Source organism: Cricetulus griseus, chromosome 2 (genome assembly GCF_003668045.3).
Source record: "Cricetulus griseus strain 17A/GY chromosome 2, alternate assembly CriGri-PICRH-1.0, whole genome shotgun sequence".
NCBI classification, from domain to species: domain Eukaryota; kingdom Metazoa; phylum Chordata; class Mammalia; order Rodentia; family Cricetidae; genus Cricetulus; species Cricetulus griseus.
This window is the reverse complement of record NC_048595.1, coordinates 408,147,335-408,163,020: the sequence shown is the minus strand read 5'-3', so window position 1 is coordinate 408,163,020 and position 15,686 is coordinate 408,147,335. Positions and strand designations below refer to the sequence as shown.

Here is a 15,686-nt window from a genome sequence, read left to right as displayed (position 1 = left end):
TATACTTACATAATTTAGATAAAACCTATAAATTGCTTAGTAGCCAAAAGTTGCTGTATGAAATATTGTTTTGAAATCTAATTTTAAGAGGCAGACTCGAGTGATGAAATTTTAGTTCCTAACTAAGTATTAAGCAATAAGGTGTGTGTGTGTGTGTGTGTGTGTGTGTGTGTGTGTGTGTGTGTGTACACCCATGTTTCATTGTGCACACCAATTGGAGGGGATGCATGCCTCATCAACTGTCCTGCATGGACCTTAATAAGCAATTCTAAAACCATGTCAGAGACCAAACATCATAGGGTGGAGACAAGACCGCCTTACCTTCACCGAGGGCTTTATTGTTTCCCTTAGTGTGGTTACTATTTAACTGAACTACCTGGTTGGTGATGGATTAGTTTGCTTGACAGTTTGAGATATGGAAGCTTATAAAGTTTGAGACAATTTCCCAGAGCCATCAAGCTAGTCAGTGAGAGGGTGGGAACAAGAACCATGGCTGCTTGACTCTATCCTATCAGCTTGGGACAATGGAAAGGTTAGCAGGCATCAATCCATCTCTGTTAGTTCAAAGCATACTCCTGGGCATATCTCACTGACCCCTGGTGAACTTTATCGTCTGTTTGGGTAGCTAGAGGTGCCACCCCACATCAGGATTGGCTCTCGGGTATTTTACAAGGTTACCATAAGAGCCTGAGATATACCTTAGAGGAAATACCACGAAATCCTCAGAGGAGGATGGGAAAGTGAGCCGAAAGGCAGACAAAGAACTTTGTATAGGGTACTGCCGACAACATCGTAAAAAATAGCAATGGTATTGTAAAGTGAAACACAATTAATGCGGATTGCAATGCAGTCAGAGCTAGTTTGAAAAGCAGATGGTTTATTAGGAAAGTACTCACTCGATGGAGCCAGTCTTATACAGCCAGGCGGATGAGGGAACAGAGAGAGCTGCATGCGTGTGACCCTCATATTTAAGGCCTTGCTATGTCACTCTGACCACGCCCAAGTGTGTGTGGTCGGCATCACCTGTGCCAGCCCCCAAGCGGGCATGGCCAGCATTTCCCCCTACAGTATTATATCATACAGAACTTCTGACATGAATTAACACAAATAAATGAGTATTTGACAAAGGCCAGTGCTGTTTTCCTGGTCACCAGGTGTCTCCCTACAAGGGGCTGAAATGTTAATTGCTAAGAAAAGGATCAAAGAACAAAGCTATCTCACAACTACAATCAACACTGTTTTCAACTGTGGGTAAAGTCTCTGCTTTTTCGCATGTAGTCTGCTAAGCTCTGAGCTCAGTGATTTCCCTTTTTAGGCTCTAGCACTCCTGGAGGACAATGGACAACTTTTAGAGGTCCTCGAATTACCAGGTTTCCCAGGGAGACCTCTTGTTATGTCCACAGAGTTATCCAGATACATAATCCCCAGGAAGTACCTGAAATCTAGCTAATCCCATTTACTGTATTATCAACCATTGCTTCAACTTTCTTCAACTCTTTCCAGTAAAACCTCCTGTCATATGCTCACATCTGTAAGAGAACTTTGCTTTTCATTCATCCAAGTACCTCAGTGTTATATTCTGACATCCAAAGAACCAATAGTCACACATAACATCCTATAATTATGAAACAGAAAACTGGCTTTAATGAAGTGATTTAAAAAAATTTCTGGAGTTTTTGAGCTGTAACCAGACTTGAACATAAGTGTGAATGTTAGTACCGAGCACTCTTCCGGTTCCTGGGCATCATAACAGGTCATGCTTCTTGCAGATAGTGTGGCCTGGCCCTTTATAGAACCCCATAACCTTTAGGTGGTCCTTCCTACAGAGCACATGGGAGCCAGCAATGTGTTTTCTGTGTCCTCTACCCATTCCACCACCTTAGGTTTATGTTATAATAATATAATGTTTTTCTGTATAATTTAAATAAAATATTTGTACTGCACAGAGAACGTGATGGTTTTAATTGTCAACTTGACACAATCTACAATTACAAATGGAGTCTCGATTAAGGGTTGTCTACATCAGGTTGGCCCATGAGCATGCCAGTTAGGGATTTCTTTAACTGTATTGGTTAAAGTGAGAGGATCCACCCTACAATGTGGGCAGCACCATGTCATTTGCTGAGTGAGCTGGCACTAGAGGCATGCATACATTCAATCTCACTCTGCTCTCAACTGTGGGTGTGACTAACTACTTTAAGTTCCTGCCACCTCAAATTTAATTGGGCACAAGGTTGCCCTTTTTCCCCCATGTTGATTTTTGTCAAGTTATTTTATCATAGAAACAGAAATGGAACTAAGCCAGACAATGTAAACTACTTTGTAAATTTAAACTCTAAAATAATACACAATAGTTGTTCTTTCCAATGCACAACTCCAACTTTATCATGTGGTCCATCTAGGTTTTATCTCACCATTGGACTACATTTAATTTTCATTTGAGTACATATCTTTCCTAATTATGATTTTATTTGAGAAAGGTTTGATACATGTCTTAGGATTTCTATCGCAGTAAAGAGACACCATGTCCAGTGGCAACTCTTAAAAAGGAAAATGTTTAGCTGGGGCTGGCTTACAGTTTCAGAGGTTTAGTCTGTTATCATCATGGTGGAAAGAATGGTGGCATTCAGGCAGACATGCTGCTGGAGGAGGAGTTGAGAGTTCTACATTTTGATCCACAGGTAACAAGAGTTGAACTGTGTCCCACTCCGGGGATAGCTTGAGCATATGAGACTTCAAAGCCTGCCCCGACAGTAACACACTTCCTCCAACAAGGCCAAACCTACTCAAAAAAGGCCACACCTTCTAATAGTGCCACTCTCTATAGGCTAAGCATTCAAATAGTTGAGTCCATGGGGACCATAACTATTCAAGCCATCAGAATACACAAATAATTTTTGATGTAGAGCTTTAACCATAGTTGGTTTTCTCAGTAAATAAAGATTTATTGAGAAGTTTAGATATAACTCCTTTGACAATTCTCCACCAATTTACATCTATATTTTTCTGTGAATATTTTAAAGAACCAAACCAAAGAGTGGTCAGACTCGTGCAAAGAAAGAGACATCCCCTGTTCAGATGACTATTCTCTTATGGGTACCCTGGGAGAAGCTGTGACAATTCGAACTTGGAATATCGCTGGATTACCTTCCGACTCATTTTCCATCGATAATGGGATCATTATAATGTAAGGAAAAATATTTTCTCACAAATGATCTTTAATATCTGGTTAGTGGATCTGTTTATTTGCAAACCTTTTAACGATTTTTGCTAGTAAGCATTCATAGTATTAAAATATTTGCTAATTAGCTATATTAAATATATGTAAACAATCTTTCTGTTATTATAATAAATTGCAAAGTTTTTATTCCCATAAGACATAAGTCTTGTTATAAAAGGTAAATAGATATGCAGTGATGGGTCTTTGATGTTAATTGTCCATATTATTCCAAAATCTGTCCTTGCTCCTGTTGTGGGATAAGTTTGGCTCATGGTTGATTGTATGGGCTGGCCAGAGCTTTCAGACAGTAACCATCCCTCACAGAGTCTCCTGGTGATGAAAAGACATGGAGATGGGGCCAACAGGTCACATGGGTCAACCTGTCCCAATGTAAGAACAAATATCTCTTTTATTTCTGAATTCACAGTCTTGTTTTCTGACCTGAAGAAGCCTTTTGGAGTTTAGGGGTGTTAGGAGGAACAGCACAGGTGTTTCTTAGTATCAGTAGGAAATAACTCAGTTCTACCATCGCTAGGAAGTACTCAGTACTGAATTATAGTACCATTTGATTTGATTCATTTGTTTACCACAGAAACAAACAACTGAAATGACAGCAGTTAAAGTAAGAGTGTCTAAAGTCTAGATATAAAGTCTTAAACAGAAATAACCAATGGGTATGCTGAGTGGACTCCATTTTTTTGTTATGTGATATTTATGAAAATTGTCACCTAAAGTAAACTCTAGTATCCCATCATCACAGCTCATTGGGTTATCCTGATATGGATGACTTATGGCTATTGTTTACCTCTCAGAAAACATTTCTCTCTCTTCAAACACATGAGTTTCTAGTGGTTTGCCTCCTGCAGAATCATAACTGTGTCTTATTAACTTTAATTTGTAATTTATGTTCCTTTGTTCTACCAATCAAAAGATGTCTGTAACCATTATATCCATTAGAGGCCAAATTATATCTCATTCCTAACCTGCCATTCCACTTGGGTCTTGTCATATTTCATTTTGTATTTCATACTCAACTATTAGCTAATATTTTTTACTTTTAAAATTCTAAAATTTCAATGTTCATTATTCAAGGCAACATGCATACATATTATCTCCCTCCCCTCTCCTCCCTCCCTCCCTCCCTCCCTCCCTTCCTCCCTCCCTCCTTCCCTCACTCCCTCTCTCCCTCTCTCCTTCCTTCCCACCTCTCTCCTGGAGTAATAGAGGTTTATCAATACCCCATACCTTCTACATCTTTATTATTTATTTGTAGAAAAATTAAAGAATTTGTAAATCTTATGGGAACAACCTCACTGAGAACAAAACACAGACATCATTCATTATTGTATTCTTTTGTCAGTGTGTTTTCAATCTTCCACTGAGAGGTTTCAAGGCAAATGTTTAAGGCATCGTTTTAAAACATTGGACACATGTTTATTTACACAATGCCTTCTTCTGTTTCCCAAAGATGCTTGTTTGGTGATGATAATCCCTGATATAGAACACTTACTAAGGACCTAATCCCATGTTAAATGCTTAATACATATTACTTTAACTGAGTAAGGCATTGGTTTTCTAGAAAAGCTTAATCTATAAAATTTAGACAAGTTAGAATATAATTAACTTTGGGCACTATTAACACTTCAAAGTCTTTGACTTTCAAAAGTGAATGATAGGGGTGAGTGTAATTGGATTGTGTCTGGACATTCCTTGGATACAAGTGACTATTATTTAACTGCTTAGTAAGTAGACCAAATCCATAGCTAACTTCATTTTTTTGAGAGGAAGACTTTGATTTTCTGTAGGAGGGAGACATACTTATTTCAGTAACCATAATCACTGAGAATGCCCATGCTTTTTAGAGAAGAAAACAAAACAGCAAAACTCTCTGAAATGTACCACTGTTAGATGACCTGGACTAGTAGATCACCCTTCAGTGACAAGGTCCTAAGGGGGAAGATAGAATGGAGAGGAAGGAAAGTTCAGCATCAGGGCAGTTTACACAAGCTGACTGCTCCCACAAGCAAGTTTATTAGGAAATCAAGTTTATGAGGAAATCTTAGTCACAGTTTTCCTGCAAGGATGAATGGGACAATGTGAGCAGAAAGCATGATACAATGTTATGGAGTCAGCAAGCTAATCAGGCAGGTTGCACAGAGGAAATGTGGGGTATCTCAAGTGTAGCACAGACCTGGCACCCAGTGGCCTTGGGACTGATAACCACAGCCCTTGGGGTGGAGAGAGTTGGGTTCTCAGGTTCTAAAGCCATAGATCCCCAAGGTCCTAGCCACTTGGCCTTACTGACTTTATCAAGCTATGTTCCTTTTTAGACAAGGAACTAAGGGACTCAGGGAAGGCTCCAGACCAGCTTAGCTCTCGAAAGCTAAATATTCAAATCCTATGTCCTTCTGGGCCTCCTGCTGCGGATGGACATTATCATGATAAGAAATCTGCAGTTTTCAAAAGGCCCCAAGATCATTAAACAAGAGTTCTCTTTACACAGCAACTAAAGAACAAACTGTCAAAGTTAGAAGCAGAGACAGCTAACAAATTCAGGTTCCATTTGCAAGCAATTGGCTTTAAACATTTAACAGTTCAAGAATGTTTGAGGGCCAATGGGGATAGCTCAGCAGGTACTGGCTTGCTGCTGAGAACAACAACCCTAACTTGACCCCAAGGACCCACAACAAGAAAACAGATACACATGCACAAATGAATAAAATAAAACATTTAGGTAGTAACAAAAGGACATTTGATGAAGTAAAAAAGGAATACTGAAGAGAAACACATTTCATTTTTTTTCTTGTCAAAAATACTGCAAAATAATGATGGTAATTTAAGCAAGTTAGTAGAATCCTTGTTCACTTTTATTTCAATGATTTCATCCCAAGGATGACACTATTTGAACTAATAAGTGTTTCATTACACCCTCCACAATCAATGCTTTCATGGATTGTTCTCAAAAGAAGAATATTTTTCTATCCACCTGCAAGAACATACCCTTTGAAATGTTATTCCTCTAATATTTTGTGGAAGTCCTGATCTAAAGAAATACACAAGCTGAATTCACCTTCTCCTGACCTTGAATGAAGAAGATGTCATATGAAGAGCATTGTTTGATGGGACAAAAGTTGGATACAGTTGTTAACTGGGTATAGAACAACATTCATTTTTTTTGTAATTACAGAGAGTGTTCATATGCTCACATAAAAGGGAAAGGCAGGCCTATCCCAGCACAGTTTATTTACAGCATTATCTTTTCCCCATCAATATCATCTTTGTATCTTTGTTGAAAATGTACTGTCCCTACACATGTGGGTTTGCTGCTGAGCTTTATGCCCTGAGCTATGAGCCTATCATGGCACAAGTACTGTATCTCCTTGATTCTGGAAACTTTGGGTAGTCTTGAGTCAGGTATGTCTTCCAATTTTTTGTTCTCCTTTAAAAAATAATTTTATCTAGCTGTTAACTCAATATAAATTTTAGAATAAAATATAAATATCTAAAAAAATCCTCTTGGAATTTTTATTGGGTTACATTGATGTTCCTGATCAATACTGACAGATGACAAACTATGAATGTAGTATATCTCTCCATCTCTCCACCTGTTTTAGGTTTTCAAGTATTTAGCTGTTTTATGTATTCATAGTATTTAATTTTTTTTGCTCTTGTAAATGGTATTAATTTTTGTTTGATTGTTAACTGCTAGTATTAGAAATTCCTATATTCTAGAAAAGATTATTTGCATACTGACTTTGTACCCTGCAACTTCAAAAACTCATTTGGCTTTTTATGTTGATTTATTAGGATATTGTATATTGGCAATCATGCTGTCTGCACGTAGTGACACTTTAATTTCTTTCTAATCTGTGGGCCCTTCGCCTCTTTCCCTTGGCTTATTGCACTGTCAGTGGCTTCCACTATAATGCTGCAAATGGGTAATTAAATTGAACACAGTTGTCCAAGCAGTCTAAGGGGATGCAAACACATTGAACATCACAAAGTGGTTTCAGCTTTACGGCTGCTGTTACATTGATTTCATTGGGTAAAAGAAAATCTCTTTTAGTCTGTATGCTGTCTAGTTTTGTGTTGACATAAGCCAGAGTCATCAGAGAGGAAGGAACCTCAATTGAGAAAAGGCCTCCATAATATCTAGCTGTAGGCATTTTCTTGATTAGGGATGTGGGCGGGCCCAGCCCATTGTGGGTGGGGCTGCCCCAGCAGGTTGTTCTGGGTTCTATAAATACGATGAGCAAGGCTTGAGGCACCAGTTAGTAAGAAGCACTCTTCACTCCTCCTTGGCCTCTGTATAAGTTCCTGCCTCCAGATTCCTGTTATGCTTGAATTCCTGTCCTGATTTCCCTCAAAGATGGACTGTTACCTGAAAGTGTAAGTGAAATAAACCTTTTCCTCCCAAGTTCCTTTTGGTTGTGATCTTTCATCACAGCAATAGAAACCTAAACAGAGACAGAAATTGTTACCAGGATAGAGTTATTTCTGTGACAGATCTGACCATGTGATTTGGAAAGGATTGTGGAAGGTCTTTGGAACTTGGGGCCAGAAAAGCCATTGAATGATCAAAGCTTGGTGAAATATTCTATGGGAACTTGGAAGACAACAGTGTTGAGAGAAATGCAATTGATGAAGGCCTGGCTTGTGAAATTTCAGAGGGAAGCTAAAACTATCAAGACTATTTGTATAATATCTTGAATTAGGAATCTGTGGTTCTAGTCAATGGGGATTGAAGAGTTAGCAATGATTAACAAGAGACCAGCACCACTGAAACAAAACCTTTGCTTTACTGGGATAATTGATGCTGGTTAGCTAGAACTGAGGAAATAGGGCTAATTTAAGAAAACCCAACATCATTGAGATTAAATCTAAGGGTCAGTACCTAGAAACTGTTCTAGAGGTGGCCAAAGTCATCCGTCAGGCTGGTACCTGAACTTGGTAGTATAAGAGTCACCCAGGTGGTATTGGTTTTGGAGGTGTGAAGGGATTGTGGAGAACAGCTGAGGCTTGGCAGTATGTGGAAGGGCTGGAGTCCATAGAGAAAGCCCAGGAGAGGCTAGTGGTCAAAGTGCAGCCCAGGTGCAGTAGATCTAGCATTTTGGAGTTGTGTCAGTACTATGGAACAACCTTCAAGAAGAGCAGCAGTCATGGAGTTGAGCAAGCCTGAGACTAGGAGATAACTATGTGGGCTGTATAGGGTGGAACTAGAAGTGACTGTAGCCCTTTGGAGGATTGTGAGTGAATCACAACCATTGGAAACTGATTTATTTGCATTGTTGTTAAGTTTTGCTTTGTTTAGACTGTGATTTTGCCCAGGCTCTTCCTTCTTGAAGTAACAAGTTACTATGTTTATTTTGGCTTTACAGGAGCCTGTAGTTGAGACTTGGAACTTTTAATGATATTTTAGGTTTTTTAAGGAGACTTTGGATTTTTAAAAAGACTGAATTTTAAAGTGTTTGAATTAATAAAAACTGGGACCTTTAATTTGTAATGTGTTTATACTATGATATTATGTGATCTTGGGGATGAACAAGAATGGAAAGGTTGTGACTTTACAGTGAAGTGTTTGTGTGTCACATTGGTAAGGGTTCCATTGTGCTGGCTACTTCTATGTCAACTTGATACAAACTAGAGTAATCTAATTTGAACTGAGAAAGTGCCTCCATAAGATCCAGCCGTATGCAAGTCTGTAGGGCAGTTTCTTAATTAGTGATGTGGGCAGGCCCAGCCCATTGTGGGAGGTGCTACTCCTGGGATAGTGGTCCTGGCTACTATTAAAAAAGCATGTTGAGTAAGCCACAAGGAACAAGCAAATAAGTAGCAATTCCTCCATGGCACCTCATGGGCTTGCATTTCTGTCCTGACTTCCCTCAGTAATGAGCTGTTACCTGAAAGTGTAAGTGAAATAAACCCTTTCCTTCCCAAGTTGCCTTTGGTCATAGTCTTTCATCATCGCAATAGGAACCTTAATCAAGACAGTCTGTGATGGACTTCTAGAATTAATGGATGTTAAACTCTACCATTCTCTCATCTTCTGACGAATGAGATGATCTTATAATTTGTTTGGAATTTTTTTTAGGGGGAGTCTTTTGTGTGTATGTGGGATGTGTGTATGTGGGGTTGTGTGTATGTGTGTGAATTGGGGAGGTGTGTGTGTGCGCGTGTGCGTGTGCGTGTGCGTGTGCGTGTGCGTGTGCGTGTGCGTGTGCGTGTGCGTGTGCGTGTGCGTGTGCGTGTGTGTGTGTGTAGAGATCAGTGCCCTTACTGAACCTGGTACTCACAGATCCAACTGGACTGGCTGCACAGTGAGCTCTAGGGGTTCTCCTATCTCCACAGGCCCAGCAGTGACAGTGAGGGTACAGGTCCTCATTCTTGCATAGCGAACACTTTACACTGAGATGTCTCCCCAGAATGAGCTTATATTTCCAAATGTTTAATTTACTCATGCAATGAATAGTGTTAGTTGATTAGTTGTTTTTGGGTGGTATTTTTGTTTGGTTTTGTTTTTTTTTTCCAAGTGTTGATCTAGCTTCAGGTTATTTTTACCTTGTTGTGAATTTTTTCCTCTAAACATAATGTCTGGATTCAAACTGCTAATATCGTAGTGACAAGTTCTCCATTTATGTTCATGAGGGTTGTCGGTTTTGGGGTCAGGTTAAACTGGGCTTATTATAGGAATTGGGAAGATTTCTCTCCCATTTTTTGGAGTAGAATATGCAGAATTCCTTCCTCAAATATTTGGTAGAGATGACTCAAGAAATTACCTGAAATTTTCTGTTAAAATGTTTAACATATGAATTGAACTTAAGTTTATTTCAGGTTATAAATGTCTTAATTATAAGTTTGAATAACTTTTCATCTTTCAAGAAATAGTTTGTCTAAATTGCTAATTTTATGGTTGTGAGGTGGTTTTCCTGCCATCTTGATGTGTCTAAGGTCTTTTAGCATAATCTTTCTATTGACTATGATTTTTGTTACGTTCTTTTCCTTGGTTAGTTTGTTAAATTTGGAGAAATTTTGTTGATCCTATCTAGAGGCAAGGGTTTGATTTATTTCGTTCATTTTGTTCTTCATTTCCTCTTTTATCTGGTTGCTCTAGGCACATACTGCTTTTCTTGTTCTGGCTTCCTAACATTGAGGCCGAGGTTATTTTATAGTTTTTCTAGTCTGTGAATTTAGTTCTGTTAAATTTCTCATTATGCTTTAGCAACATAGCACAGATTTTAATTCACTCTCTTTTACTTTCTTTTCACTGCTGACTTGAATCCAGGGCTTCAAAAATAATAGAGAGGTTCTCTAACCACTGAGCAACGCTTCAGTCCTATTGTTTTACTTTCTCATTTTTTTTTTCAAACATTCTATCATTTTTCTTAACACTTCCTCCTCCTTTGTTGATGTTTATAAATGTTAGTGAGGGCTGGTAGAGTCAGGTCAGCAACTCAGTCTGGTGGTAGAGGTCTTGGGGCTTGCCCTGGCACTGAGCTTTCTAGTAATGGGCCTAGTACTGTGTTCTCAGTCTGAGGTCTAGACTTAACCCTCTTTTTCTCTTGAGGGAAGCATCTCTTTCCCCATACCTGGCTGCCTGGAGTTCAGAAGGAAGGTGACACTAACTTTGATCCCTTACAGGAAGAACAGGGTCTGAGGTCTCTTGCTTGGTTTTCTTAGCTTTTGTGCTGGTGTAGCTGTTAAACTTGCCATTACATGGAAGAGTGCTGCAGGATCCTGCTTACCGATTGTCTTGCTCTGCCCCTTAGACTGGATATTTTTATGGAATCTGACAATCTTTTCTCATGTATCTGGTTTTCCATTGTAGTTATTGGTATGTCTGACTATAAGTCTAGTGTCTGGGTTAGGTGATAATACTAGAAAACCTTCTGTGTATCCTTGCCGTTCTACTTAGAGTCTTCAGTTTGGAAATATAACTAGATTTAATGCACATGAAAACATAAAAAATACTAAAATACATAAATCTACCATTTTTGTTTTTGCACCTGTTAGTTTGTTCCTTGTTTGTCATAGTTTTAAATTATTTAAGTTTTAGTGTTCCTTTTTTATTCATGTACAATCATTTTACCATAATACGTTGCATTTTTAGCAAATATTTTTACAATCTCAAGTTAATGTTTTATGAACTTAACTAAAATGTAGAATCTTTATGATGTATAGGTCCCTTCATCCTTCTTGATCATGACGTATGATAATAGTGTAGAGGTCATGTGTGTTGCATCTACAAATTATGGTTATTTTCTGTCAGTTTGTTTGGTTGTAGGTACCTATGTTAAGGATCATTGCAGAGTATGTGAGAAATGTTTCTCTTTCTGGATGTCATTAACACAGATTTGGTGGAATAGGTGAAGTAAATTGTCCTTGCTAACGTGTAGTGGGGTACAGAGGCACAACCAATTGTTGGAGAGCCAAGACAGACCAAACGTTAGAGGAAGAAGGAAGCCCTCCAATTCACTTCTTGCCTGCCTCAGTTGAGCACAGCTCCTCTGACCTTCAGCCCTCAATTTGGGATTTACACCGTGGGCTTCTTTTCTCCTCAGGCCTTCTTCAGGCTTGGACTGAGTTGTACCAACAGCTTTCCTGGGTTGACAGTTTACAGACATCAGATCATAATGTGTCAGCCTCAGTATTCATGAGAACCACTTCCTAACAGTAAATAAATCAATAGCTAATTCGTGTTAGTTCAGTGTATCTAATATAGCATCCATTGCATACACACAACACTCCTGATGGAAATAATGCTTTCATTTCAATATTTATACACAAGTTCAAACACACTAACACTTCATTGTTATCTCTTTATTTTTAAAATTCCAAGTTTTCTTGTATCACTTCCTGTCAAGGTGAAACCCTTTAGTATTTGTCTAAAACGAGGCTGGTGAGGGGCAAAAATGAATTTATGTGTTTTGCCTTTAGTCCTGAAGGGTGACTTTGCTGCATGTAGACTGCTAAGTTGAAAACTGTGTTTTGTTTGGTTGTTTGGTGGTGGTGGCAGGGACTGAGCCTGGGGCCAGGAATGTGCTAAGTGTAGTGTCACTTACTTCCTGCCTCACACCTTCTGCGATTATCCTATCACCTTTATCTAGGGGACAGGTTTATCCCTGAGTTACCCAGGCTTGTCTCTAATTTACTCAGTAATCCAGGTAGACCTTGAACTTGTCAGCCCTTTGCCTCCCAGTAGCTGTGATTATGGGCCGTGCCACTAAATCTGACAGTCAAGTTCTTTCCTCTTGGCACTTTACAGGTAGTCCAACTGCGTTGTGCTTCTTTTTAAAAACTTAGTCATTGGAATAATTGCCACATGTGAGCAACATTCTTCAAAATCATTTCCTTAAGTGTTTAGGTTCCAGCAGGCTGGTTACCATGTGTCTGGGCAAGGTCTTTGTTTTTCTCCTTCGGGTTTGCATCCGTTTGTGTTTCCCTGCATTAGGGGAGGGGTCAGCTTCAGCATTTTGAAATCCGTTTTCTATGCTGCTCTCTTCCTCTTGGCCATCAGGGGCCTGGGGATATAAAATCTGTACCTTGCAGTGTTCTCTAACAAATCTCCAGTCACTGTTTTTTTTCCCCGGTCTTGTTTGCTTTCTTCGCTGTTCAGTTTTGCCCATTTTGAGCTCAGTTGTCTAGAGATGCCCCGGTAGGTCTGCCAATCTCCTTTTACTGTTGAACTCACGGTAGAATTTTTATTTCAGACATTGTTTTTTTCAATTCTAAAATTTGTTTCATTCATTTTATCTTCTTTGCTTCAATGATGAATGTCTTTTCTCCATTTACTTAAAACATACTCACCCCCACCTCCCAAAGAATAATTGTAATATCTGCTCTGGAGTTGTTTTTATTTCCAGTTGTTTCAATGCCTTTCATTTCCCTGAGAAGCAAATGTATTCTGGTTCTTGCATAATAAGTAACTTTTCCTAGAACTTTTGAATGTGAAATCCCCGTGTCCCACTAAAATCCTCTGGGCAGGGCTGAGCTTGGTTTTAATAATCAGATGAGTCAGTTACTATCTGTCTTCTTGTTTCCCCATGTCTACTCAGACATGAAAGGCTTTGACTGCTTTTGGGTCTGCTCCCCAGTACACACTATCCAGAGGCCAGTCTAGAGCTTAGATTTATGTTGTAGTTTTAAGCCTTTGTGAGAAAGAGCAAGCAGCAATCAGAACACATAGCACCAGCCTGTACCAGCCTGGCCTGGATGGCCCTGCCTTGTCCCTGCCCCACCCCACCCCACTCTACCCCCATGCTTGATAGTTCATACATTGGCATTTTCTCACTTTTCCATTTTGAAAGACATTTTCCCCATGTCTGCTACAAAATGACTCTGTTAATCCAGAAAGTAAAATGGAAGGGGGTACTCACAAACTCCCTATTGATCATTCCTAAAATTTTGATTTTTTTCCTTTATTCACTGGTTCTTTTATTTACTTCTTAGAATCTGAAAGTAGAATTTTTTATTTTGAAGATCTGTGCAAGTGCATTGGGGGGAATCAGTTGAAGATGCAGGGTACCATGGGCTTATCTTGGTCATCATCAGAAGTCTTTTACTCTGATTTTGAAATACTGTCCAGTGAGCCAGTGTTTTCTATACAGAGACAAACCATGTAGAAAATATAAATTTTTTGAATGATTTAATTTCTATAGTGTGTGCCAGACATTTTTGCTGTTTTAAATTAAGGTTGTTAAATATAATCATATTAGAAATATATTCAATATAAAAGGAAAATAAGAATGAGCCTGTACCCTTCCCTCAAAGGACTACACAGTTGATTCGGGTGATGTAGTTAAGAAATGATAGACTTGCTGTAAGAGAATATTACAATTCTGTGGAAGTACCACAAATGTAATGAGGATGAATTACTAAAGAGATTCCAAGAAAAGAGATCAAGGAAGGCTTTGTGGGCATCAGAGCTTTTGAACTGACCTTGAAGCATGAGTGGAATTTGGACATGAAAAGACTGGGAAGAAGTATCTTTTCGACAAAGAAACAGCATGAACCTGGATACCATGGCAAAAAAAAAAAAAAAAAAAAAATGTAGGGGCAACAGAAGGATGAGTGAGTTGTTCATCTTTGGAGAAGTTTAAATGTCACTTAACACATACTTTTCCAAATGTAAAAATATTTCTAAAATGTGACAAGGTGGAAACCTTTGTTTATAATCTTATTTTCTTATAAATGACTTTCACACCCCTTCATTTTCTTAAGCATACTGTTCTCTTTGTATTATTTGTATCTAAGATATGATACTAATCTTTGGTTTGTTTTCTTTCTAAATATTATTAATGGTAAGGACTAGAAGACCCCACCCTCAAATTTTCATATATTGAAGCCATAGTCCACATTGAGGCTTTAAGGTAATATTCAGGGAAGATTCCTATTCCATAAGATTAGTATCCTTGTAAGGAAAGAGGCAGAATAGGCTCTTGCACAGAGAAAAGAGCATGTGAGGACAGCAACAACACACTGTAATGATAATGACCATCTCCAAGGCATCTGGAGAAACCAGCTCTGAGACCTGCAGTTGCAGCCTCTGGACTGTGAGAAACTGCCTGCTTAAGCTATGTAGTCTGTAGGGTTTGGTTATGGTACCTAACACATAATATGGGTACCAAAGAGCTAGGCTGTCTTTCTTAGCACCTGAGCTACATGGCTTGTAGCATACTATAGTGTATGCGCTAAAAATGAATTACCTTTAATTTCAGAAGACAAATTATACAACGACATCCTCCATGGTATTGTAAGAGTGAGCTGGATAGCATCCCTGTTCATTCTTAGCTCCTTCCCCTCGGTCCTTTCTCATTTACTCCCCTCTGCTCATCTAATGTTTTGCATGGATTTTCTCTGCTCCCTTTTAGAAGAGTGTGAGAATATTTTGGAGACATTGGCAATGATTCTGGCCAGTGTTTATTAACAAGCTAAGTGCTGATTACCTTTCACACAAGACAGGAGGCTACATGGCTGCATCGCTCAAGAAGGTGGCAGATGCTGCTGCCTGGTTTCATTCCCTGCTTCTAGACATAAATGAAGTCCTGATGGCTGCTGCTCTTGCTCTTGCCCCCTTGTGAGTGGGAGTAAACCAGTAGGTATGAGCTCTCCCATGGTGTGAACCTTGACCTTCGGAGAACTCCTTTCTGCCCACAGGAAGCTCACAATCACAAGGCAAGGGTACAGGGAGAGCTACACAGATGACATTAAATATGCAAGTGTTGGAAACAAGGATGGGCCCGTGGTTGTGGTAACACTGCGGTGTTGGTAACTATTACACAGTTTGATCATAGAAAGCTATTCCATTCATTTTTTCTTAAATCATTTTGTATTTACTGAAGATTATTCAAATGTCAACCAGGAAGTGAAGTAACCTGCCCAGGCCACAGGATTAATTAATATCAAGGCCTAGCAGGGAAATAGAGTTTCACTGTAGCATATTTTGCAAGAGCAGCAAATGTTATTCAGC

At 39.1% G+C, this 15,686-nt stretch overlaps 1 protein-coding gene across 1 annotated transcript in view; it reads left to right on the top strand.

Annotated features, from left to right (window-relative positions):
- Window positions 1-15,686, top strand: part of Dnah7 (dynein axonemal heavy chain 7) — a 215,011-nt gene that overhangs the window by 130,888 nt on the left and 68,437 nt on the right. Inside the window, exon 47 of the mRNA XM_035438832.1 lies at window positions 3,024-3,187. Within this exon, the coding sequence (XP_035294723.1) occupies window positions 3,024-3,187 (164 nt within the window). The remainder of the gene's footprint in view (window positions 1-3,023; window positions 3,188-15,686) is intronic.